Genomic DNA, 26,164 nt, shown 5'->3' with positions numbered 1-26,164 from the left:
CGAAGGTCAATAACTGAATATGGAAAACACTTGTAGACTGAAACTCCTTTTTTTAATAATATAACTGATCAAACAGGAACAACCTGTTTTTGATTGAAATATAATGTAATAAATCAGTTCAGCTCAAAAACAACACATTCAACCGGCGTCTTCTCTGAACGTCCCATGTGGACAGTTTGACTCTGTGTGTAGAAGCAGAATTGGACACAGCCTGAAGTCTTGCTGAGTGTTTATTCCTCTTCAGGACAAAAGACAAAACAAGTTTCATTTTGCATAACAGTAGTAGTACAGCAGTGGCCGAGGGTACAAAATGCTTATTCAATTTTTCAGTGTAAAAATAACTCTACCGTCCTCACGCCTGTGCCGTCCTCTCGTAGTGCAAACGCTTCAAATAAAAGTTAGGCACGTGATGGGTACGATACGATCGCAGTTCAATTACACTTAAGTGCTGCTGACGAGTCAAACGTCCGCCTGGATTCCTCTCTCCTTCTCTGTGGCTTCTCGTCGCGTTGAGACGGAACAAACGATGGCGGCTGGAGTTTAAATATGGATAAAAGGGCAGTTTGACTCCCTGTTGGTCGCAGGTGAAGCTCAATAAAAAGAAACCTACACAGTCCGGTGTCGGGATGAGGATTATCTGTTTCAGCTTTAATCGATCAAGTGCAACTGACTCATGGCCGAGTTTAATACTTTGCCAAAAACAAATAACATTGCAAGCTTATGGTCCCAAGCAACAAACACAACTTCTTCCCAGTTGATGGTTTTGCTTGTAAAAGTCTGAGCGAGCGTTTAAGTGGCAACTTGACATCTTTCTACTTCAAGGGGGAAAAGAATAGTCAAAGAACTAGCTCAAAATAAAGTAGAAAGTAAAATATTTCCCAGTTTTACATATGTTACAAATAAAAAATAAATATCAGCTCTGTTTTTAATCTAGGCATTTTAGGATTCATCGAGAAAAATAAAGGTACAAAGAGCGACCGTCGTTCTCTCTCCACTAACAGTGCAGCTTATTCTCAGTGTCTCTCCTCCATCAGGAGGCCAGCACGCCTCGCCGGATGATGTCAGAGCCGTAGCGGCGGCTGAGAGACGAGTCGCCCCTCAGCTGGTGGGAGTGGCACCGTTTCAAACAGGGCTCCACCTCGCCGTCGCTCGGTTTGGAGTCGGAGGCGTAGCCGTCGTTCTCCGCCCCCGTGCGGAGTCGCGTTCTGGCGTACGGCGGCTCCGGCGTGTTGGTCAGCGGCCTCAGCAGCGGCTTGCCTTGCTCCTCCTCCTCCTCCTTCATCGTCAGAGGTCTCTCGCTCCTTTTAGGGATCCTGAACTTCCCCCAGCCTCTGATGTGGCCGACGGCTCCGTGGGACGAGTGGGAGCCGCTCGCCTGGGTTCTCCTCAGCCACCCGTTGGTTTTGGCGTCCGAGCCGACGCCGGCTCTGTTAAACTTAGTGTTGGTTGTCACATCCAGAGAGGCGGGGCTTCTCCTGCTCAATCCTTCGTCGATGAAGTAGTCGTCGGTGTCGGAGCTTCTGATGTCCACCAGCCGGATGGAAACGGTTTTCTCCAGATGCTTGGACCCGAACTTGTTCTTGACCTGACTGGAGAAGTTCTCTGCCACCTCGCTCCTCCTCTTCCTCCTCCTCTCCTCCTGCTCGTGGTCGTCTCGTTTCCCTCTGGGCGGCGCCTCGGGTTCGGGCCCCGGGGGCTCTCTCCTGGGCCCTTTCCTGCTCTCAGGTTTGTGCAGCTTGACAGCGATGGCCTCCTGAAGCTTTGGGAAAAGAAACTCCTGACTGATCTCAGAGTTCTGGATGTGGGCGTCGCTCGCAGCCTCTGCCGCCTCTTTGATTCTGGAGCTTTTACCGTCCTTGGTCTCCGGCTGTTTGCTCAGATTCTCCTTCTTGTGAATGTGTGGCGAGTCAGAGAAGCTCCTCCTGTCGGTGCTTTTCCTTCTCTCCTGCTTCAAAGAGCCTCGTTTGGTTTTGAGTCCAGAGTGGCTCCAGGAGGAGCGAGACTTGGAGCCCTGAGAGTTCAACCAGCCCAGAGAGAAGAGCTCCTCCAGGTCCTTCGCTGAAGGGTCTCCTGCAACACACAGCATTTAAACCTTTAGTGGAATCGTAGTGTGACAGTATGAAGCTATAATGTTTAACTTCACCTACTTTCTCTCTTTCAAATCAAAGTCCAGTTTATGAAGTTTCCCTTTTCATTAAGCTTTCATCCTGCATATATTTGCCATTATGTGACAGTTTGATTAATATTATTACAGTACGGATGATTATACGCTCCTAATTACAACAATTAAAAACTCTGATCCAGTTTGTAGCGGGAAAACTTCAAACTTAATAAAGAAAAGTATCTGCATGTCCACATTGAATAGAAAGTGTCTTGTCTTCAGTTGTGGTTCTCGTGGACCGACCTGTGAGCAGCTCGTGGTCCAGCAGCTTCACCTGCTGCTGGAAGATCTGCTCCTGGACTCTCCACAGCGAGCGCTTCATCTTCTCCCTCCGAGTCACCATGTAGGTCAAGTTACGAACCTGACGAGCCCAACGGCAGAAACACAAATCAATACACACAGTTTAAAAAAAAAAAAACACTTTAACACACAGTCACTGATGCAACTTCCCTGTTCACAAGCTTTGATTTGTAAAGAAAAACCAAGACTGGATGTGATAGTCGTCATGTTTCTTATCGGACTTGTCTCTTTTCCACGTTGTATTATTTATACACTTGTTCAATTAGTCTTCAAATGACTTTGAGTTGTGTTTTTATTGAAATTCACTCAGACTTTATTTGAACTGTGTCTTCAGTCGCTGCCTCCTCCCAGTGCTCCCAGTGAAGTGGAAACCTACCCTCTCCAGGTCCTGGCGGAGGTGCGTGAAGAGCTGCAGGCGTCGCAGCAGCACCTCCTGCTCGCGGCGTGCCAGGCTCTCCTCCTCGTCCTTCTTGGGCGTGAGGAGCGGCTGGTTGAAGTTGGCTTTGCGCTTCAGCTTCCAGTACTGGTAGAGGAAGTCCACCACCTCCGGCAGCAGCTTCAGGTGACTGGCCACCTCCTCCACCTCCACAAACTGGTAGAACTCCTCCTCCATCTCCTGCAGTTTCAGCTTGCGGAGGTTGACTCTATTCTCCAGCTGGCGGCTGCTGAGGGCCTCCGCCTCGCTGGACGCTCTGTCCACGAGCTGAGGAGGCACATAGGACGACAAAGAGGAGGAGGCGGCGTCTTCCTCCCCTCTCACCCTGCCTCTCCTCCTGCCCTTCTTGTCTCTGGCACCCTCCTTCTCCTCCTCGTCCCCCGAGTCTCCGTCTCTGGACTCGGCGCCCTCGAGCCCAGAGTGCTTGGGGCAGTACGACTTGAACTTGACCTCGTCGTCCTCAGTGAGGATGGTGTTCATCTCAAGGCTGGCGTGGAGGCCGCACGTCACGTGGAAGGCAGTCCGGCAGTTTTTTGCTGAGCACTGCAGCAAAAACAAGTTTAAGACTTCAAATACATTGTGATTCGCTGAAATACTGGCAGGAAGGGTGAAGTGCATTGTGTTTTTTTGTTTGTCAGCCGTCTTGGCCTAAAAAAAAGTTTTTAATAAAGTTTTAGACTATGACTGACAAACTAAGAGAGGAGAGAAATATAATAGAAATAAAAAAGCAGATTACAGAAGCGTTTCATTGAGGAAAACTACAATGAAAACAGCAAGATTCAGACCCAGGGCTCAGTGAGATGTGTTGGAGGAGGAGGAGAAGAAAAGGATCTATGAGTTCATTTGTTTGGCTGCAGAGGAAACAGACGCAGCATCGCCTGCTGTGAACACTCATCTCAAACTGCAGCGTCTGAATTACTGGACGCGGTCACGCTTTGCTTTTCATGCCTCATTAGGTGTGTGTGTGTGTGTGTGTGTGTGTGTGTGTGTGTGTGTGTGTGTGTGTGTGTGTGTGTGTGTGTGTGTGTGTGTGTGTGTGTGAGAAGGAGAAACATGAGCAGCGACTGCACCTGAATACACGCTCCCCTCTTCTCTTTGCACAGGCAGCAGATCAGAGCCCATCTGTTGCTGGGGATGTGGGACACGTTGGTGATCGGCTCCATCTTCTCTGGATTCCCGATGCTCACCTGCACATTAAACACAGGATTAAGACTCGTGTTGCTCCACGTGCCGAGCCAGACATCTGACTTCCTGTTGTGTTTGCTCTTTTACAACACAAATAATCAGTGTTTGAAGCCATTAATAACACAAAGCTTCAAATCTTTCAAGTTGCAAAAACAATTGTTTTGTCTCACAGAAAAATCTAAATGTTGAAATTTCTGTTTTGTTGAATTGTTTATTTCTTTCAACATTATTTTAATGTGTTGAGCTGTTGCTTGGAAGCAACTGCATCTAAAGTACAATAATTATTTTTGATTCTAAAGAAAACACATGATGTTGAAGACTTCATAAAAGATTAGTCTTCACCTCTGGAATCCACAAGGCACAGCTGACGTGGACCCACTTGGTTCCACTTCGGGTCGGTTTCATGGCTCCGCCCTTCTTGGGACACAGCTGACATTTGGGCAGGATGCCGAGGGCGCAGATCCGGCACAGCCAGCTGCCCTTCGGGACTTTCTGGATGCCGTAGCACGCCTGGTGAGAAATGCAAACAGGCGGCGTCTCAACTTTCATGAAGCAAACAGAAATCGATAGAAGATGAACAGAGAGGGAAAGGAAGCGTGTCATCGTAGTGAGATTGTTTTCTCCCTCGTGTTGAGTGAGTTTAGGAGTCCGTGTGTTGACCTCTGACCTGGTGGACGCAGATGTTGCACTTGTCGCAGAACACCATCTCGTTGTTGTCCTCCCCGTCAGGCGACCGGCACACGTCGCACACCACGTCCTCGTCGTACTCGATACCCAAACCCTCCTCCGTCTCCGTGGCGTGCGTCATGTTTTCGTGGCAGCGGTGCTCGAACTCCTCGATCACCCGCTCCATGGTGATCTCGTCGAGCAGCGGCATCGCTGCACAGAGACGGAGGCAAAGTTGTACAATTTGTCTGGTTTTCTTAATATTTGACATTTAAATCTTATTTGTATGAAAGTATCAAGTGCTTTTCTGAAAATGTCACACTTGTGGAGTTAAAGTACGACATTTAAGAGTTGAACTAATGAACTCAACCAAAAATAAACTTACTTTAAAAACTCAAAACAATAATTTCTCTTTTCTTTTACAGCTGCGAGTTTGGAGTTAATCCTTTTAGCCACAAAACACTTAATTATATGTTCAGTTCACTGTGACACCAGCTCCACGCTGCAGATGATATCGTGCATCTAAACAAAGACGTGTTCAAAGCAACACAAAGCCTGAAATGAATCAGAACAACATCAGGAGTCTCTACTCTGATCTTTGAGAACATTAGACTTCCTGATACAAACAGTGATTCCAGCTTGAGAAGATTGAAGTTCTGTGATCCCTTATGGAATCAAACTATTGTGTTGATGACTTTTTCTGACCGCGTAAGTCTGCGTCTGTTTTTGTAACTCGAGATGATGATAAAATTAAAACTGAGGAACCTTGTTTTTCTGCTTCACAAGCTTCACATTGAACAGATTCAATTTCAAAATCAACGCCCAACTGAGGCCGAACAAAGCATGAAAATAAAACCAGTGGAACGAATCTTTTCCACTTGTTCCCTCTTAAAACAAAACATGAGTCGACCTGCGTCACAGGTTTCTATGTGATTTTGTCAAATACATAGAAATAACATGAAGAATCAGACCTAAGAATCATCTGGTCCGCGACTCACCCATCTCTGCAAACTCCTCGTTGATGTTCTGCAGCCAGGCCACGTCTTCCTCGTTCAGGTCGTAGCGGCACATCCCTTCCGCCAGCGTCCGGATGTCGACATAGCCCAACGCCTCGGCGCCCGACGTCCGGATGAGCTTCTTTGGCTTCACAAACATCACCTCCTTCCCTTTCTCTGCCAACGCCCTGCACAGCACAGAGATGTTGAGACCTACTAAACACTGACGGTACAAGAAAGCAGCTGAACTGGCCTGTGAGACTTTGAACAACCCGTCTGTTGTCCTACCTGGCGACGGGCTCCGGGATGGACTGGGGGCTGACGGGGACCTGGACGCCCTTCTCCCAGTCCTGCCTCCACTGGTCGGCGAGGACGTAGTAGTCCTCTGTGTTCAGCTGGTACGAGTCGTGAACCTTCATGGCCGTGATCAGGTCCGTCCTGAAAACCTGCAGCGAATAACAAGAGTAGTTCACACATGAGTTTAACACATCACTGAATTTATGATTGTAATTCACGGCATGTGACAACGACTGGTCACTACAGTGCTGATCTGAGAACAGTCAGACACAAGGAGCAGCTGCATGAGAAGCTGACTCTTTTAACTCTGATAAATCACAATCAATCGTTTTGTCTCAAGCAAACATGTTTCAAAGACCAAATTTATAAATCAATCAATTGAGAGTTATGTAACTACTAATGAGTTAGATGTTTTTAAATGTCTCGTCTCCATAAAGCTTGTGTATATCAGTGTTTACACAGAGATACCAGGCTGTGTGCAGTCAGCTGAACCAGATCCAGCCAATCAGGATGCTGCTAAGGGCAGAGTCATTGTTTTGCTTTAATTTGATTGGCCCCTGGTCAAAAGGGAGGCGACGGCACAGCGGCCTGCAGACTGTGCAGCAGATAAGAGAAAAGTTTCCACTCATCCAGCCAAATACATAAATTAATGTTTAAAATAAAGAGTAATTTTACTGATATTTATTAATGATTGAACAAATTAAAGTGTTTTATCTTTGAAGACACATTATATGAAACTATAATCAAATAATAACCAGAACACAAAGTGAAAGCAGAACACTGTTTATGACTCAGTAACTGTTTATGTGTTTATCTAAACATAATCATCCTTAACCGTCCTGATGATGCTGAACCTTGTTCTGCTTTGTTGTCCTGTTATTTGTCTATTTCTGAACATTGAGCAACGAACAAACTTCAAATTCCTCGTATGTGTAGGGACACATCGCCAATAAATCTGATTCTGATTGGACGGACGTACCTCGGAGGGTTTCTGTCCAGTGCCCCTCCTCGGCTGTGATGAATGCTGGGACCAGCAGGTGGAGTTACCTGCAGGAGAAACCACACAGTTAAGAAGGACGCAGCATTTCTTCTTCGTCTGTTTCTGCTCTAATGAACAAACTCAAGTGTGGATTTTCCCGCATCAATCAAACATGTGTAACTCACTTGGATAAACAAAGTTGTGCAAATGACAATTTGGGTTTTTCCGTTTCATTACTAGTTTGACTTTGTCTTATTAGAACATCAGTGAAGGTGCAACTCCAGTGTAATAACATTTAAAAAACACAGAGCCTTCATTTACACGGAAGTATTGTTACTTCAAATCTTTACTTAGACGCTGCAGAACAATGTATAATCTATCTTTGATGTGTTTTACATATAACAGAATATATCTACGGAAGTAAAAGACAGTTTCCCTCGTCTGACTTAATCGGTAAAAAACTTCACGTCCACTTTCTAGTTTGTTTCATCAGCAGAAATTAAGCAGCACATCTGACAGACTGTGGTTATGTTATGCAATTTCTGTAATTGAGAACTTGCCCCAACATTTTGTTGAATGTGGCAAAAACCTGATGCATCTGGGACAATGAAACAAACGCCACAAACCAGTTTTGAAAGTCTTCGCTGGGTTCAGATATGAGAGCGTCTGCCTGACCCTGTCCCTGCTTCTCTTTGTCCCTCTGCTGCCCGACCTCCTTTTTCTGTCTCTTTGTTTCTTTTCTTCACCTCAAGTATAAACGTATCGACAATTACAAGATGGAAAGAAACTGCGAATCCAAATTCCCCCGGAAAATGTCCCTTTAACTTGTGAAAAAACAAGTTTCTGCGCTGCACTTTCACTTGTGAATTGGAAGGATGGTGGCGGGTTGCGCTGACCTCATTCACGTCTAAATTTGGTCCTGGTATGAAGGAGTCAGCAGAAACAATATATTTGCTTACTTTCATTGTCAGAGTCATCGCTGCTGCTGGGGAGTCGGCTTCTCTTCATGGTCGTCTGTGTGCGGAGCTCCGGCCTCAGGACACTGCAACCAGACAGGAGGGAGAAGAGTGGGGACTTAGAAAATGTCCACACTTCAAAATGAGACAAGAAGTCAGACTGTCTCAGACAATGTTCGTACAGCAGTTTGTGTTGAGGATAAGTACAATAACAACAACTTTAAAACACACACTAACGATACACAAGGAACTATGAAGTTAGTTGCAAACAAATAGAAATATAAATAACTTAAAATACAGTCTTTACCAACAGTGCTACAAACAAGGATCTGTCTGTGTTTGAGTCTCTTCTTCAAAAACAGCTCAGTGCAAAACAAAGCCACACACTGATCCACATGTTTCCTTGTTGATCTGACAGCACACGAGCCCTGCAGCGATGTGCGTGCACACACACACACAGACACACACTCCACAGTCCCCAGCGATGACAACAACAAGTTGGCACATGCGACGCACACAGGAAACAACGTGAGCTCCACATGCAACGTGCACACCAACATCAACAGGAACTAGAAACATCTGAGTCCGCTGCAGCCAGCGTGCACATGGGGTGGGGGGGTGGTGGTGGAGGGGGCGATGCTAACTCTGGCTTAGCGGGCTAGCAGCAGGCTAGTTAGCGCGACGCCCTTTCTTCCAGCAAACAGCGCAGCAGAGAGCTAACCGTGTAGCGGCTAGCTCCTAGCTAACAGCTGGCCACCGCAACTAGCCCCCGGTGCTGAGAAACCAAACCGAGAAGCTGCGTGTTTACGATGTGCTCAGAGTTTCGGTCCAAAGCTGCGACACAACACGATGTTTGAGGTTTTATTATTAAAAGCAAAATGCAGATTCGGGCTAGCTAACGTTAGCCTGGTTGCTAATCTCCCACTGGTTATGCAACATGCGGGCCCTTCCACGAAAATGTGAAAATGTTACGAGTATATTTAAAAAATGATTAACTATGTTTATGAAATGAAGACGAGCTGTTCTCTCAAACCCTCATAAAATCACTTCATGGGTTGTTTCCTACAGAATGCACGTTGCGTTAGCCTGACGTTGGTGGTTAGCAACATCGGCTAGCTGGTTAGCTGGAGGCTAAGCTAATGTAAACTACCACGGTTGTGTTTAGCATTAGCCCGCGGGGCTAACTCCGTGTTGACTCCCGCTGAGCCCCTCGGCCAACCCCGGCTCTCCTCCACAGGTGAGGGATCACATATCGACCCACACAAGCTACCTGGAGCCGGAGAGGACCCGCGGGCGGACGGTGCGGAGCAGGGCGGTGAGCAGGGTTAGCTAACCCGGCGGGACGGAGAGGCAGCTCCGCCACAGATCCACTGGTTAATCTTTGGCGCCATTTTAAATGACGGTGTCGGGAACACACAACCTAAAGGCCCGTCGGGAGCCGCACACACACGGGACTCGAACCCGGACAGAGAGTGAGAGAAAGCGGGCGGTACGTACAGAGCACGTCGGGCCGGTGGAGCAGGTGTCAGGGTTTGATGTGAAGCGCAGTTTGAGCCGAGAGTTCCGCTTGACCCGCCGCATTCCACACACACACACACCGGGGGGAGGTTACCCTGCCCCGGCCGCAGCTGCGCCTCAGGCCCGCTGGAGGGCGCCACAGCTCCCGGAGCCCAATGTTTCCATGGTTACATCAGCCAGGATGCACATGGACAAACATGTCAACAAACATTTGATCAACAAACATATCAACAAACATCTGATCAACAATAATATGATCAACAAACATATGATCAATGTTAATAAGATGAGATGATATCTATCTTCATTGATCCCTGTAGAGAAATGAAATCCGACATAGCAGCACAAAGACGAATGGAATAAGAATCCAAAAATAAACAAGATAAAAATAGAAACATTATTTACTGAGCTGAGACAATATCATCAAATTTTCAGATGCTTGTCTTGTGTACAGGATTCTTCACAGATTGGCTCCTCCCCCTCTTTTATCAAGCATAAGACCACTGATGATAGACACATGAGGTCAGTAAGAGGTGGTAGGAGGTGGAAGGAGGTGGTAGGAAGAGGAAGGAGGTGGTAAGAGGTGGTAGGAAGGAGGTGGTCGGAAGAGGAAGGAGGTGGGAAGAGGTGGTAAGAGGTGGTAGGAGGTGGTAGGAAGAGGAAGGAGGTGGTAAGAGGTGCTAGGAGGTGGTGGGAGGTGGTGGGAGGTGGTTGTGTGATACCAGTGAGAAGGTACAGATGTTTGCACACCTGCCCAGGGACCACAGTTGAAGAATGGCTAAACTGCCTCAATTACAGAATTATTAATGAGCTTTGTCCTCTGATTTTAAACAGAATAAATAAATATCATGTGCAATACAAAGAAGAGAGAACGTATGTATGACCACTGTCGTCCCTGTGACTCTCTCATCTTTTCTGCTGCTGCAGATTCTTCAAGGCTTCACACCCACGTCTGACATTTGTTCAGTGTCTCCCCTGAACTCTCTGATCACGTCTCCGTGCATCACGTTAACCACATGTTCACACACATCACGTTAACCACATGTTCACACACATCACGTTAACCACATGTTTACACACATCACGTCTACAACACGGAGAAACACAGGAATGTTGTTCAGCTGGACACAACAAGGTTGGAACAGACTCCACCACACCAGAGTTGTTTACACATGCAAATCTTTTAGTTCAAACATTTTAATAAAAAATGAACCATCTGCAGACAGTAAACATTATGTGTCTATGATTTAATCTGAGGGAAACATGCTGTAAAGATGTTTAGTGGAACGACCAGAGGACGGAAAACAAGCTTATGATACCATGTGTTTACAGACTGTATATAAAGGTGGTTGCAATATGGGTCATAAGGTAGATAAAGTTCTTATCACACTGATGTTTGCTCAAGTGTTTCTGATAAGTTTGGTTTTAATTAGTTAATTGATGGTATAAAACAAATCATGACTGACAGCTGAGACTAGGTCAAGTGTGTTTATCAGGATCTTGATGACATCGCTCCACCTGAGACCCGGCGTCCATCTTCATTTACAGTCTGTGCTTTATACAGAAAGAAGTTTTTATACGTTTCTACAGTTTGAGTTATTGCGTCATCGATAACATGCAAATCACACAAAAACCAAAAATAAACTCACTGATCTCTCACACACAGTTTTCTACTGAGTCATCAATATGCAAACGTCTTAGCAGCCATGAGATGATATGAATGATAGATGGTGAGACGTCTGTGTGACGTCACCAAAATCTGGAGGTAACGCAGCATCATGGTTGTCCACAGGGATAAAAATAAAATACACGGAACAGCAGAATGAGAACAGACGTCACCAAGCACCAGTTTTAAACAGTAGTAAATAGATTTTTCACACTGTGACGGGCAGAGAAAACATAAAGAGAACTGTATAAGAACACCAGCTGAGACATGACGGAGGTAAACTGAGGTTTGTCTGGAAGGGTTCTGCTACGTCTGATCTACGAGGGAACCTGAACTCAGCAGAATCTTGGTTTGAGATAATCGAACACATCCATGAGACGCACTTTTCTCGTCACACTGAGAAATTCTTTATACATTTTCAAGGCCTTGAAATGTTTGAGTTAAATGTTCTTTACTTTCCCCCGACTTTCAAGGAGCGCTTCTCTCGGCTGATCCAGCCCGAGCTCATCTGGTGGCCAGGATGGCGTCGTAGGACTTCCCGGTCCGACACACCTGAACGTTCAGGAAGCCGCTCATCTTCAGCAGGTGGGTGTACTCGGACGGGGGGCGCTCGCGGCCCTCCGCCTGCACCAGCATGTTGAGGGAGAAGATCTGAGCCATGATGGGGCCTCGTCGGTTCTCAAACAGCATGGCCTCCACCAACAGGATGCCCCCACCTGGCAAGGAGGGAAAAGCGTCAAATGTGCATTTTCTTAATGTTACGCTTCCTTCGATCGGTGGAAAATTGAAAAACAAAGCGTGATAGAAAGTCGATAATCCTCCATCATCTCCTCTATTTCAAAAGTTCTAAATATATTAACAGCACTCATATTAAATAATGCTAACAAGAGATGAGTGTAAATGTAACTTGAATAAAGAAAATATATTTTAATACAGGAAAGATAAAATAATGGGGCCATAGATTTACATACAGACACAACTAGAAAGGCAGCATAGGAGCGAATACCTCCGGCCAAGGCCAAACAATCCTGCACATGGTTGTTTAAACCTTGGTGGAGTTAACAGACACATAAAAGATTCCCTGTGGAGAAGTGAACGTGCAGTAAACTCACCTGGTTTGCAGGTGTCGTAGATCTTCTTCAGCAGCGTCACACACTTCTCCTCAGGCCAGTCGTGAATGATTCTGGCCAGAACGTACAGGTCAGCAGCAGGAACCTCTCCACTGAAGAAATCTCCTGCAAAACAGAGCGTTTACGTCACTTTACAGTTTATTTTGTTGCAATAAATCCTCCTTTCACAAACTGTGCTTAGATTTTGTTGACAACTGAGCAAAGTGATGACGATGATGTGATGTGAGAGAAGTTACCAAAACTGCTACGGCTAAATGAACCTTGTGGTGAGATTTTTTTTTTTCAACACTGCTGGTTGCTAGTTAGGGTTAGGGTTACAATTTTGATTAATTAGGCATTTTTCTGTTTCTGATCTCCTCTCAGTAATAACTCAACTATTGATATAATGAATGAGGCTGAACGAATCTCACCGGTCTGAAAAACAACGGTATCGTCCTCCTGGGAGAAATGTTTCTGAGCCGTCTCTACGACCTGCGGGAGGTCGAACACGGTGACGGAGGAGGACGGATACGCCTTCGCCATCTCTCGAGCCAGAGCCCCGGTGCACCCTGGGAAGTGTTGAGACAGAACAATGTCACTTTGTTGCTAGGTGTTAAATCAAAAATGTTTCAAACACATGATCAGATGCTGAAAATACCAATGAAGATATTTATGGTCGTTAATAAATCATATTTCCATGTTTGTATATTCATTACTTTTATATATTTCATATCCTTTGAATATGTTTTGATTGTATGTTTAAGTTGGGTGTCATCTACATAGAAGTCAATGGAGACTTAATCCTAACTAAGTGTGAAACAATACAGAGAATTAGAAAGTAGAAGACAGCAGAGGACCAAGGATGGATCCCTGAGGGACACCAGAATTCATACATTTGCATAAAATAACATGCGAACCACTGATCAGCTGCACATGGTAACATTATACACATTAACTGTATACTCACTGCATTTAGTCTTTGAATAGTCTTATTTGATAAAGATTCACTTACAGCTCCACTAAAACTTTCTTTAGATGAATAATGGATCGACTCCTGATGTTGTAAATTAATAACCTGCTGGTTGAGTTCATATCGGCTCCGGTGACACAGATTAGATCTGATTATGCAGCCTCGACTCCACAGTCGGTGGCGCTGCCTCTTACCTCCGAGATCTACGATTGTCTGAAAGCCGGAGAGGTTGAACGCTGTCACGATGTCGTGTCCGTCGAGAACCCACGAGGAGTTCATCAGACCCATGAATTTCAGCATCTCCTCCTCCGATCTGGAAGATTTTAGGATCAAACACAGAATTTTTAAACTCGACGACTGAGGGATGAAATTATAGAATGACGTAACTATAGCAACAAACCTGTAAATAGCTTTGAAAATATCCCCTGAGGGGAGGCCGAAGGTCTTTTCATTCTGGTTCTTCCCCTCCCTGTGTGGTTGGAAAACTCAACTCATGAAAGGGATCATTCAAATGCAGTTTGTTCTTAGTTTTATTCTGTTTATTCAGAGTTGGTTTAATTCTAAGAACAGAGTTTGAGGCTATTCACTTTAATATAATACAATATTAACTTTAATATGTTGAGACATGCATATTCGTCTCTTTCACAGTTTCAATCGAAAAATAATTACACCATAAAAATCGTAGATCTTCTGCTCTTGCTGTTTTGAAAGCTACATGTCGGCTCCGTATTCAGTTGAGTGACCTTTGAACCCACAGACCTGACAGCGTCCACCATGTTGTTCCACAGAGGGTAAATGGTCTGGGACTGGTAGGCGATCATGTCGTGGAGAGACTTGGCGCTGCCTTTGGCCAAGTAAAGGCTTGCCACATCGGTGCTGCTGTAAACAGCTGTTTTACGAAAAAACACACGAATCAAATTGAAAGCTCCAGAAAAGCTACGACATGGACGTTAGCTCCTTTTTCCAAAGACAAGAATGAAGTCAAAGTAATGGAAGCTGTCCTCATTGAGTCAAGTCAAAGTCCCTTAGTTCCAGTGATGACATGTCCTAATTCTACGGTTTAAATAATAGACGACAGCATGATTTCAAATTTGTGTCAATAGAGAAAGTCCTGTTGTGACATGGTTGTAATATTTGCGTGAAGTTCATAATGCTACGTTAATGTGGTAGTTCAGACTGTCTGAGATCATTTACTCCTCTTCCTCACCCGTCCCATCTTTGGTCTCCACCTCCAGAATCTCGATGCCCACCAGGGCGTCCAGCAGCCGCTCGATCCCGTCCACGCTGGTGCTCAGCTCCCGGGCCACGTGCTGCGCGCTGAGAGGCTCCTGGGACGTCAGCAGGAGGTCGAACACGCCGAGCTCACACGCCGAAAATATCACCTGGAGGGATTGGACCACATATCAGCACCTCGGCGGGTCATACACCCCCGCCTCCTCCATGTTGGTGGACGGGAAGGGGGTCGTAACTTTGGTGACCCTCTGAATCTGGCGCCATCAGGTCAGAATCTCAGTAAGACTTTGGTTTGGACAACAAGGTCAAATAATTTAAAAAGCGTTAACATTCATTAGTGCTGCCATACAAGCCAGCAGCCAGGTTGACCTTTAGCCTCAGCGTTCCATCGAGGTCGACCTGTATCGTCGGTTACACACGTTTTAAAACACTTGATGACACTAAGGTGCACGACTGAGGTTCTGTCCCTAACATCTGCTGGTGACCGCTAACACCTGAGGACATCTACTGGTGGTTGGTAATTTAAATTGTGCAGAAGACCTTCGAACGTACAAGAGATATTCACCATCTTGTCCTGTATTTTAAAATAAAACACATTTTCTTATCAACCATCAGAGCGTGAAACTCAAAGTGACACTGGTCCTGGTGAGTGGCTGAACATTCCTGTATATAGAAGAAGTGGAGAAGCCTCCATCACCAGAGTAAACAGAAGACAGATGCAGGAACATGAGTGAATAGTCCGTGGAGCCAGGATCCATCACTGCTGAGGGACTCTTAGTAACGAACAGGTTTTACCTTGGAGACCCTGAACCCGTTGAAATACTCCAGAAGTTTGAAGGGGTAGTCGAGCTCGCTCTGGGACAGATGTTCAGCCATCACTGCTCCTGAGAGGAGACACAGCATCTTTAACTCAACTCTGAGAACAGGAACAAATCCAGATGTTCCCGGATCATCACTCACCGGAGACTGGACGAACTGCGGAGATGTTCGGATCCGGACAAAAGACGGAAGGTTTCAGCCTTTTGTGATTTTTGATTTGTGTGAGTTTTGGTTTCTTTCAGTCGGAACCCGGAGCCAAGATGTCGCTGGTTCGTTGTGTGTCCGTGTGAAATGGACGTCGGATCTTCAGCGGATAAAAAGACGATGTGATCCAGGAGGAGGTCGCTGCTGCTGATCTGCACACACGCACACACACACGCGCACGCACACTCACATGCACGCAACACACACATATACACTCACGCACACACATGCACGCACACACACACGCACAGGGCTCCTTCAGCCAGACGGTGTAGTTCCAGGATCAACCAGAGCAGCCTGATGGCGCAGTCGAGCTGCTGCAGGCGTCTCCACATGTTGACCAATCAGAGACGAGCCAGTAAATATAAAGATACAAATTCTTTCAACTCATTTGTTACCATGGAAATTAATGAAAATTAAATAAATATTATTACAAAAGTATAAAAATATGAATACAGAAATGAATAAGGAACCAGAATAAATTGGGAAAAAACTGATAATAAACATAAATGAAAAAAAAACAGTATTTGTTTATACTTATTTCCCATTTTATAGTAAGACTGCATTAACTGTACTACACCTGTTTGTAAAATGTAAACCCTCAAAATATTCACTATATTTCATGGTGGCACACAACGAAGAATTCATAAATTTTGATTTGGCAAAAAAGGTTACAAATGGGCTATACGTGTATTTACTTATTTATTAAGTATGTTTTATTTATGTATTTTTGGTCCTTATTTCTCTGTATTGAAATATGTTCTATACTTTACTTGATTTCTATATTACATTGCCCATCTGTATATTTGCAACCATTGTTTTCTACATAAATGTAACCTTTTCCAAATATATAATCTTAAAAATTATGAATTCTCGCTCGTCTGTACTCCATTAATATTTTTACAATCAATGTATTTCCTATTTATATGCTTTTATTAAATTTCTGTATGTATTTACTCAGTTGTGTAAACACATTGTGACGAACAGAAAGTAAATAGTACGAGAAAAAGGCGTCTAAACAATAACATTGCTCTTAACGTCTTCATCGTTATCAGGTAAATCATTTTAGTTTCAAACTTTCTTCTCTTGTCGATTTGCTTCAGTGCTTCTCAACATCTGCTTTTAATAATATTCGTCAGCCAGAAGTTTGCATGTTGCAGTTTTTTCTTTTGCAAGTTCACATCTTTAATATATTAACTTTTTCACTTTGGAGTAAAACAGCCCTTTAAACATTAACTTTTAGAACGAATGAACTTTCCTGCTCGGATCACAACTTCTCTCACAGGCAAATAAATTCCAAACATCTTCAGTTATTAACCAAATCGATTTATTATGCATGAACAAATCCCTTCCTGCCTCGATCGCACACTCACACGCTCACACACACACACACGCACACACACACCCAACATTTAAATACATGACGTGGTGGGAATTCGGCATAGCTGACTTTGTTGTTGCACATGCTTTAATAAAATGATAGATATATTTACAGGATAAGCAACGTCTCCGAAAGAAATTCGCACAAACAGCTCCCGGTCCCGCCCTGCAGCACTTTGCAACGCTCCTTTTGTCATTTTTTTTTTCAATTTTATTTTATTGTTTTTTGGAAATTCACACACGTTTAAAAGGAAGTTCAGAACTGAAAAAAAATATATATAAAGAACACAAACCATGGGGGTTTTGGCCAATACGACATAGCATTATACGTGTATGGAGTTCATCAACTACATAAATATGGCAGTAACACTGAGTAATTCATACGGTCTATTTACAAAGTTGGTGAAGTGGGGGAAATATTACAGTCTGTGCACGGACGACTGTCAGAACTTATGCCTTCTTTAAGTCTGGGGAACCGAGCCGAGGAGAAACCAACACCCCCGTCCCTTCGCTCACCTCCGGTCAGACCAGTCAGGACAAACAAAATAAGGCACAATTAATACTTGGACCATTTTCAGGGGAATCTACAGACTTGCAGCTGGCTTGTGAGGCATGTAAACAATTGAGTCGATTGATTAGGACTGCCTTATCACCTTCCCTTTGTATTCCCGATCACTGATTCAGTCCATCCGATGTGATTGAAAACAGGTATCATATGGCAAGGACCTTTGACCACCCCCAATAAACGCATCCCAAAAAAATAAAAATTGAAGCTTTCCTTCCTTCCTCCCCCCCCTCCCTCTATGCTACGCAACAAATACAATCACATGGTGACAAACGAAGAAAACTAGTAGTGCATACACTACAAACACAACAGGAAAATGCGCCATCCCCGTCAATTACCTTTGGTTAGGCCACAACACTGCCCTCTCAACAAGTGGTGGGAACTGATTTGAAACAAAACACAGAAATGAACGATCGCTTGATTGATTGATAAGCTGTCCGAAGCTGAAGCAGTTTCAGTTGCAATGTGACTAAACCACAGATAAAAAGAGAGAGAAATCCGTTTCCCCGTCCCGATCCACTGGTCCTCTTCGACCAATGGGTTTCTTACCGACTCCGACCAACCTCCACCCAGCGGCGACCACAACAACCACATTCACCCCCATCACCTTCCTTCCTTCCCCCCTAAATATTTTGTGGTTTTGTTTCAATAAATCGATCAACCTCTCTGCCCCCAGACATGTCTGCCGTCGTTAGAAAACCCCCCCCCCCACCACACTCTTCAAAAGGTTTCCAATTGCTTTCTGTTGGTGGATGATGAGGGAGGGAGGGAGGCCCGGGCGGTGAGACTTGAGTCCTGTCCTTTGAGAACAGCCGCGGCACCGGACAGATTCAGGAGGAGGTCGGGGAGCAGGGCAGGTCAAGACAGCGGCAGGTAGGTCGATGGAGTGAGAGGAGCAGGAGGAGGTCTGGGGTGGGGGGGGGGGGTGTCTGTCGCAGCTGTTTGGGGCTCCTGGCTTTGGTCGGTGTGATGGAACCGCTCAGTCGTGTTTCAGATGGTCCTTGATGTCCTCCTCGTCCGTGTACTCCGACGGCTCGTCCCCCGGCTTCAGCAACCTCCCGACGTAATCGTATTTTTCTGGAACACATCGACAAAATGTGTTAAAAAAACAATATGGCAATGAAAAAAATCCACACTGACGTTATGTTAGAGATGAAACAATTAGTAATTGTATAATTAAGCTGATCGAAGGATTATTAAGGCAGCAACCAGAGCTTATTTTCATTATCGATTAATCTTCCTGCCATTTTCTCAATTAAAGGTAGGGTTGGTAATTTGTTTTTTAACACTTTCTTATAAAGGAGGTTATGTTTTCGGCCGTCTGTTATTTAATTGGTTTGTTTATAAGCAAGATTAGGCAAAATCTACAGATCGGATTCCCGTGAAACTTGGTGGAAGGATGTGGTGTCTGGTCCATGTCCCATCTGCAAACATGGAGGAGGCAGGGTTTGTAACCAGTATGGCATCCAGCCACCAGGGGGACATCAAGATGCTCATGTTCTCTCCATCTTTATATATCCACGATTGAACTAATCATAGAACTCAAGCTATTTGTGGTTTGTGACGTTAGTTGAGGGTAAAAATCTGTCCCGACAGATCAACACCTGCCGAATGACTCACGACCAAATCTGTGCTGGTTCCTCACTGAGGCAGGTGAACCACATTTCAACACGGTGACACACGCGCTGCTGTCGCTGTCGGTAATAGTTTAAAAACAATTTGCAGATTGATTTGAGGTCGATTCTCATCTCACCAACTGCCACCACACGCAGCGAGTAATTCACTGGCATCTTCGAACATGATTTAATCCGTCACCGCTTGGGCTCAGCCAACTTCCAAAGCTGCCCAGTCCAGCTTTACACGCGTCATCCACTGTGCTCACTGTCGGCGTCTGAAGAAGCAGCGACCTGATGCTGCTCAGAGGGATTCGGTCCAAACTTAGACGCACACGACCCTCGACTGACATCAGAGCACTGGAAAACTAAACACGTGACGCATGTGGTTTCAGTTTCTGTTTTACAGAAGATGTGGCGGCAGGAGAAGTTATTAGTTTGGGTTCATCTGTCCAACATTCACTTGCTGCTCTTCGTTTCATCTGCACATGTTTAACAAAGCTCCGTTAATCAATATGTCTGAACTACTTTGATAAAAGATCAGTTTAACTGGTTCAAATGTGAATATTTTCTGATTTTCTCATGAAACTGAATTAACAGTTTTTAGAATTACTACTTCTTCAGTCTATAAAAAGGGGAAAAAGTCCATCAGCAATTTTTCAAACCCACTGTGACACATTTATAACAAAGTGTTTGATAAAGAGTTTGAAATATAATTATTAGTTATTAAATATTTCTGTTTCTGTTGATTAAATCGATTAACCATTTCAGCTGAAACCTCATTTTATTTGTCTCCTTTTGTCGGTTGAAGAAAAGTGTTCACATCTGTAAAATAAACTAGAATCAGGTTTGATACTTCTGAAGTCGTCTCTGGGCTGAAACCTCTGTTGTAACTGAAGGATTCTCACCATGACGACACTTTAAACATCCTCCTACTGGGAAACTTTGAACAGGGAAAAAAACCATCAATGGATCAATGGAGAAAATAATCAGCAGATAAATCGTGAGTTCAAGTCCTGCAGTTGATCTGGAAGGTTTTTTTTATTTCTCAACTACGAGACGCAGATTTGTTTTTGAAGATGAAGAAACACCAAAATTATATTTGGATTCAAAGCAAACTGAAGGATAGTTTGTTAACTGCTTTCATTTTATTCAATGTTTGTCCTGTCTTGTTTTGCTTCCCATGTAATTCGTAAAGCCCTTTTTAACCTTGTTTAGATAAGTGCTGTAGAAATAAAAGTTTTATTATTATTGATTTCTTCCATTTCAGTAACAGAAACGCTGTCTGTGTCTGGATCCTCAGTCTGAGTAAACACACTGAGACGTAGATGGAGACGCTGCGGTTCAGGTGTTCAAAACACCACGCATGTGAAATCGGAGCCAAATCGATATCTCAGGAGAGTTTTCTCTGGTGAAACTCTGCCTACCCTTGAACTGCATCTCCCACTCCCTCACGCTCTCCATCTGTACAGCGTTGAGGTCGGACAAGTCGTCGTACTCGTCCCTCAGGGCGTCTTTCTCCAGGCAGAAGGTGGCCAGGCCTCTCGAAGAATCCCGGCCTGCGAAAATGCCGTAAGGACCGTCTGGGGAAAAAAAACACAAAACGTCAGGATTAACTCAAAGTTCAGCAGAGTAGTTGTTTTCTTTCATATTCAACTCTGCAGCTTCACAATCGTTCTGAAAGTGTCGTGTGTTGCCAGCGAGTTTGGAGCCAGCGGACACACGAGTCACTTTCCTGTGCCGGGTGTCGATTCTTTTAAGGATTTAAAAAGATCTACAGAAGAAACATAAGTGGTTCAAAAAGTCAAACCCACATCAAGTGACTGACGCTGCTGCTTCACATTAAAAACCTCCCAGAGCCGCCAAATACGTAAAACCACTGGATGCAGTGCAGAGAAAGTGAGTTAGCAAAATGGTGCGAATGTGGTAAAGCGGGTGGTGGCACCAGGGGATTTCTCTCCACTGCCCACAGGAGATAGTTGTTTACAGGATCCGGTTCAAATCCATCATAGACACAAAACTATAAGAGCTACAACATTCATTCTGTTTGCAATGTCTCATAGTAATAAATACCCAGAATGCATTGTGTGTGTATTTGAAAGTCAAATTAATTTATAATAAGGTAACATTTCAAGCCGTGGATGTTTCGTTTTCATTCTCTGTCTGTGAAGTTTACTCAAACACGACTGAACTGAATATTATTTAAAGGTGACAGAAGCGGGGGTGTTGGCCCATGAGGAACCCCTTAGCGTTTGGAACTGTTCTGATTAAAATCAGATGATATCTCTGAGTGTATGAGGCACGTGTTCTTCTGACTGACATGTTAGTATTATGGTTTGTTATCAGCCGACACACACTGATGCAAACTGTGACATGTATCTACACAGCCTCATTTATCCGTCTCGCTCTGCAGTAAAATGTTTTCTTTTAGTCTGAAGCTGTAGATAAAATATCAGATCATCAATCTTGAGACATTCATTGAAAAAAAATATGATATTTGTTTTTGTACAACATTGCTCATCACGTGTTCCTGTCCTGACAAACGTTTGCCAAGAAACACTCTGTACAAATAGTTTTAATATTTCCACAAACTGCAGAAGAGGGTTTCACACAGAGCAACACATTGAGACGACGTGCGTCACATTCAGGAAATTCCAGTTACAGATGAACAATATTTGAACATCCCCTCAGAGACACTGGTGATATTATGCCTCTATCACAGGTCCCCCCCCCCCAAAGTCCTTTAAATCCTTCGTCATCTTCCAATAAGAAAATCATCTGACGAGCATGTGAACGCCGCGCTGCCCTCAGGTTCTCTGCTTTTAATTGTGCAACAGGGAACAGAACAAACTCAGTCTGGTTTTCACAGCCACGTTAAAGAGCCCGTGAAGCAAAGGCCCCTTATCACCTCAAAGATTAGATGTGCTGTTACTTACGGTAACTCACAGATAAACAGCTCTTCCTGCAGGGCACCTGAGGACGAGGCAACTTATTGATTCTTTTATTTTAATGCTGATTATTGGAGCCATAGTGTTTGGGTTTTTTTTAATCCTGAAACTTTCACAACAAAGCAGGAGCCAGATTTACACCTGAATATCTGAAAACATGCGAGAGAGTCAACTCCTCCAGATTCTTCTCCAACCAGCAGAGCTGCAGCTCAGAGGCTGAGCAAGAAAACAACGTCGCCCATTATTGCGAAATAAAATTCATTAGGAGAAGTTTTATATCGATATGTTTCTTGTGCATTGTGCAAGAACAGCGAGGAGTTATAACAGAGTTAAAAACCACAAACTTCACTAAGGAAAAGCAATACATCACAATGTGACATTTATCGTGATAATCGGTGATAATAACTGATGTGAAAATGCTTTTGTCCATATTGCCAGTCCAGCTGCAGCCAATAGATCCGATCTTTATTAATTCATAACTGGGTCAAAAATAAAGAGCAAGAAATGCTAAAGTTTCAGCTTCTTGTCTTGAGGACGTTTACTGAAACCCGGCTGATCTCTTTACAACGTGCACACGCACCAGTCGCTACATCTGCTCCTATGTTTCTATTAATGCTGCTTTAATACTCATCCTGTGGATAAACATCACAACTCTACTTTATCTGCACATTAAGTATTTTCACTGCTTCGTCTCTTTTTCAAACGCTGCAGTTCACATCCCATCAGCCACGGGCCTTTTCTACTCCATAATCACATGTCGTGTACCCATCTGTATACTTGTTTACTGTGGTGTATGGCGGCCGAATTTAAGACAACACACGCAAATAGAAAAAAACCCACGTACAAATTAAGAAATCAACTTCATCCAGTTGACGACACGTGTTCTGCAAATAGCGACAGCGGAAACGTTTCCCGGGGAGAAGTGAGGAAGCTGCTGCAGTTCGACGCTTTGTGGCGTTGGTGAAGTCCGCTGCTCGTCAGTGGGGACGGAGCTGAACTTTAAATGTCTTGTGACTATTTGCAGCACGTGTGTCGTCAAACCGATGAAGTTGTTTTCTTAATTCGTAGCGAGTCGAACTCTCTCTGCCACCGTATTCTGGGCTCAGGGAAAACGGCATTTCAATCCCATCGGTCCCGTACATGTGGCAGAACTGACAAGTAAGTTTACTTTGACTTGAGAATGAGGTTTTTAATTCACAACGACATTAAAAACAAGGTAAAGCAACAAATCCTCGTTTCCCAGAAGGAAAACCTCGAAAATATTTGATTTTGTTATTCAAACCAGTCTCATTGGACCTGAATGTCCAGTGATCGAGGTCGATGTGACCGACCGACCACAGATAAAGATATACGCTGTGTGTGTGTGTGTGTGTGTCTGTGTGAGTGTGAGTGTGTGTGTAGCTGCACAGGTTCAGGCCGACTTGGCTCAGACCTGCTGCTGCTGTGGAAAAGCGGACGTGACACACGAGGCTGCAGCTGAGAATGTTTGCATGTTGAGGTGCGAGTCAGAGACAATGTGGACGAGCCGGCTGTCCCCGCTCGGCACAGACAGGAGGACATAATCAAAAAAACACAAAATGATTATATGGTGACTGAGGTCTTTCATCATCCGACTGTACAGCTCCTCTCAGACATGTTCACTCATTAACCAGGTCACAGGGCTGCCACCTGTACTTATCTTTATATCTTTTATATATCGCAGGTCTTGTATTTTCAGTTTTACTTTCGCAGTCACCATCACTTCACCGGCTGTCTGTCTCATGCACAGCTTCAGTTACTCAGCTTTACATGTGCATTTATATTCGGCTTCAACACTCTGGTGTCTTTATACTTCAAAATATGTGTGTTGTGAATATCTCCATTAGCTCCATGACGTCTCCCCAGTGACAGCTCGGTGGGACATCTGGCTGCTGGACCTTCATGTCCCTGCAGTGAACTTTATCATGGACTCGTTTTGACTGTGTATTATTATTATTATTATTATTATGCTGTTGTGTTTGCTGCTGGATGAATACAGTGGATATGTGTGTGTTTATCCATCCATGTGCTTCTTGTCCTGCCCGAGACTTCCTCTTCCTCCTCGCTGACCCCCCCGCTGGATAAAAACACGTGTTTTCTGCACAAAACTAGCATCCACGTTAGCAGACGTGCTAAGCTAAGTAGCATCGGAAGTTAAAGATGTGTCTTGTGTCCGTGCGCGGCGAGTCTGACCCGTGTAAACACGTCCGGACAGCCGGCGCGTCTACGTGCACGTCAACAAGCTAGCTGGCTAACAAGCTAGCTCGGGTTCAACCCCCAGGTGTAAACTTCCGACACTTAAAGTTTTAAAAACAGGTTAAACGCGCGTGAGTGTTAAAGTTTAAACGTGCGTGAACGTCATGGCACGCGTAGGGAGCTGAACGCAGCCGTGCTAGCTAGCTGACAGCCCCGCAGCCCATTCAAAGACACAGGCAAAAAGCATCCGAGCTAAGCTAACCCCAGCGGTTAGCGCCCAAATGTGAGTCTCGGGACGGCTCGCCTTGTGCGGGACGTGTCCGCTAACTCAGCCCGCTAACCCAGCCCGCCGCCCGGCCGCGGCTCGCCCCGCCGGCCGCTCACCTTTCCCGTAGAACTTCCTCCCGCTGGTCACGTCGAACACCTTCATGTTGACGGCCATGAGGATGCGCGGGTTGAGGAGCCCGTCGTACTCCCGCAGCTGCTCCAGCGTGAAGTCCCGTCTCCTCATCTTGGGCAGAGCCGAGGCCTCGACGCCCTGGGCCGCGTCGGGGCCGAGCCGCCTGGCCCACCGCCGGTACACCGCCACGCACACCGCGGCCACCGCCACCAGCAGCCCGACGTTCAGCAACATCCCGCCGAGGCCGAGCCCGTCCGACTCCTCCGCTGCCCCCTGCCCGCCGCTGGCGTCCGCGGGTCCGCTCCAAGTGTCTCCATCGTCCGCCATACTGCACGCCCCTGCTGCTGCCTCCACGGACCGTGGGAGAGAACACACTCGCTGGGGGAGTCCGCGGCTGCTTTGTTACATCGTGTTCTCGGTGAGAACTGATCCATCAGCTCCGCTCCAGCGACAGGGGGAGGAACCTACCTCCGCCTGTGGACTCACCCAGGAAGGAGACCGGTTCTTTCACCAGAGAATCTGCTAGATCCACACATCACTGGTTCCAGGCTGGTGATTTAAAAGTCTCATCTAATGTGTGGGATGCACATTGGAACAAAGCACCAACAAGTGGATGAGAAAAAACACAAAATATGACAAGAAATAGGTGAAAAACAGACCAGAACAACAACAGAGACACACAAACATGTCAAAAAGACACAAAAAAACAACAACTTAGAGATGAAGAAGACAAAAACAAGACACTACACTTTGTAAAACTGTGAAAAAGAAGAACAACATGACAAGAAATAGGTGAAAAACAGACCAGAACAACAACAGAGACACACAAATATGTTTAAAAGACAGAAAAAACAACAACTAAGAGATGAAAAAGACAAAAACAAGACAATAAACTCCTATAGAACTATGAAACAGAAGCACAACCTGACAACAAAGACACAAAACAACAATAAAGAAATGAGACATGACACAACATGACAACAAGATAAAAAACAAACCATAACCTACCACTACTAGAGATGTAACTGATGATCACATTCTTTTCATTCTCCATCAGTTCATCATTGTTGGTAAAATACCAGTAAACAGTAAATTCTGAATCTGCACAATCTACACATCACTCAAGTGTCTGCTTTCATTTGCTATCTTATATGTGCGATACACACAGGAACAACAAAGAGACACAAAAATGTTAATGACGTCTGCAAAATACCAAAACGAGACACAAAACAACTTCAACTTTTTAGTTTCTTTCAGTCTGGAGGTTTTATGATGTCTTTGGTTTGCCTCTGGCCAGTTCCTCATTCCTCCATGTAAAAAAAAACACACTTTTATTGACATAACACAATAAGACCTGAAAAAGACCACAATGAGAATATAGAGACACAAAACTTTCAAGAAGAGACAAAACTTTAAAAAAGGAGTAAACACAACAGTGTCACAAATAGGTGCAGAATGACCACAAAGAGACACACACCAATGTGTCTGTGTGTTAGTCTGGAGGTTGTGTTCAGGAGGGAGGGGTCTCTCACTTGCCTCTGCCCAGATGT

General features: G+C 44.8%; 3 protein-coding genes across 6 annotated transcripts; all 3 read right to left on the bottom strand.

Moving 5' to 3' along the window:
- Positions 1-212: 212 nt before the first annotated feature.
- On the bottom strand, positions 213-9,668 carry jade1 (jade family PHD finger 1). 3 transcript variants are annotated; one of them, XM_035168436.2, is made up of 11 exons: positions 9,473-9,668; positions 7,979-8,061; positions 7,020-7,087; positions 6,032-6,189; positions 5,747-5,931; positions 4,750-4,961; positions 4,425-4,592; positions 3,968-4,084; positions 2,838-3,440; positions 2,405-2,522; positions 213-2,070 (listed from the first exon to the last, which is right to left on the bottom strand). In XM_035168436.2, the coding sequence occupies exons 2-11, from the start codon at positions 8,025-8,027 to the stop codon at positions 1,031-1,033; spliced, it is 2,718 nt and encodes a 905-aa protein (XP_035024327.1). In that variant the 5' UTR covers positions 8,028-8,061; positions 9,473-9,668; the 3' UTR covers positions 213-1,030. The 3 variants fall into 3 exon arrangements, with proteins under 3 accessions (XP_035024327.1, XP_035024328.1, XP_035024329.1); XM_035168437.2 differs by lacking the exon at positions 9,473-9,668 and adding an exon at positions 9,246-9,433; XM_035168438.2 differs by lacking the exon at positions 9,473-9,668 and adding an exon at positions 8,283-8,534.
- A 990-nt stretch (positions 9,669-10,658) lies between these two features.
- asmt2 (acetylserotonin O-methyltransferase 2) lies at positions 10,659-15,770 on the bottom strand. Of its 2 annotated transcripts, none has more exons than XM_035167112.2 (9): positions 15,432-15,770; positions 15,267-15,355; positions 14,446-14,620; positions 13,998-14,127; positions 13,639-13,707; positions 13,433-13,551; positions 12,700-12,837; positions 12,272-12,394; positions 10,659-11,875 (listed from the first exon to the last, which is right to left on the bottom strand). In XM_035167112.2, exons 2-9 carry the CDS (start codon positions 15,345-15,347, stop codon positions 11,664-11,666), a joined length of 1,047 nt encoding a protein of 348 aa, XP_035023003.2. In that variant the 5' UTR covers positions 15,348-15,355; positions 15,432-15,770; the 3' UTR covers positions 10,659-11,663. The 2 variants fall into 2 exon arrangements, with proteins under 2 accessions (XP_035023003.2, XP_035023004.2); XM_035167113.2 differs by having other exon boundaries at positions 15,267-15,349.
- Positions 15,771-16,799: 1,029 nt separating this feature from the next.
- pgrmc2 (progesterone receptor membrane component 2) lies at positions 16,800-25,072 on the bottom strand. The gene is made up of 3 exons (XM_035169085.2): positions 24,599-25,072; positions 20,480-20,635; positions 16,800-18,516 (listed from the first exon to the last, which is right to left on the bottom strand). The coding sequence occupies exons 1-3, from the start codon at positions 24,939-24,941 to the stop codon at positions 18,419-18,421; spliced, it is 597 nt and encodes a 198-aa protein (XP_035024976.1). The 5' UTR covers positions 24,942-25,072; the 3' UTR covers positions 16,800-18,418.
- Positions 25,073-26,164: the final 1,092 nt, after the last annotated feature.

Source organism: Hippoglossus stenolepis, chromosome 10 (assembly GCF_022539355.2).
Source record: "Hippoglossus stenolepis isolate QCI-W04-F060 chromosome 10, HSTE1.2, whole genome shotgun sequence".
Taxonomy (NCBI): Eukaryota; Metazoa; Chordata; class Actinopteri; order Pleuronectiformes; family Pleuronectidae; genus Hippoglossus; species Hippoglossus stenolepis.
The sequence above is the reverse complement of the archived record's forward strand: the minus strand, read 5'-3'. Positions and strand labels throughout refer to the sequence as shown.

Coding starts and splice junctions, on each gene's coding strand:
- asmt2 (XM_035167112.2), bottom strand. CDS start 15,347: ATGGCTGAACATCTGTCCCAGAGCGAGCTCGACTACCCCTTCAAACTT. Junction 12,838..13,432: donor GACAATCGTAGATCTCGGAG/GTAAGAGGCAGC, acceptor AACACTTCCCAG/GGTGCACCGGGGCTCTGGCT. Junction 11,876..12,271: donor CTACGACACCTGCAAACCAG/GTGAGTTTACTG, acceptor CCTCCTTGCCAG/GTGGGGGCATCCTGTTGGTG.
- jade1 (XM_035168436.2), bottom strand. CDS start 8,027: ATGAAGAGAAGCCGACTCCCCAGCAGCAGCGATGACTCTGACAATGAA. Junction 4,593..4,749: donor GCAACATCTGCGTCCACCAG/GTCAGAGGTCAA, acceptor ATTTCTCACCAG/GCGTGCTACGGCATCCAGAA. Junction 2,071..2,404: donor GGACCACGAGCTGCTCACAG/GTCGGTCCACGA, acceptor TGTGTGTTGCAG/GAGACCCTTCAGCGAAGGAC.
- pgrmc2 (XM_035169085.2), bottom strand. CDS start 24,941: ATGGCGGACGATGGAGACACTTGGAGCGGACCCGCGGACGCCAGCGGC. Junction 20,636..24,598: donor GAGGAAGTTCTACGGGAAAG/GTGAGCGGCCGG, acceptor TTTTTTCCCCAG/ACGGTCCTTACGGCATTTTC. Junction 18,517..20,479: donor GTGGGAGATGCAGTTCAAGG/GTAGGCAGAGTT, acceptor GATGTGTTCCAG/AAAAATACGATTACGTCGGG.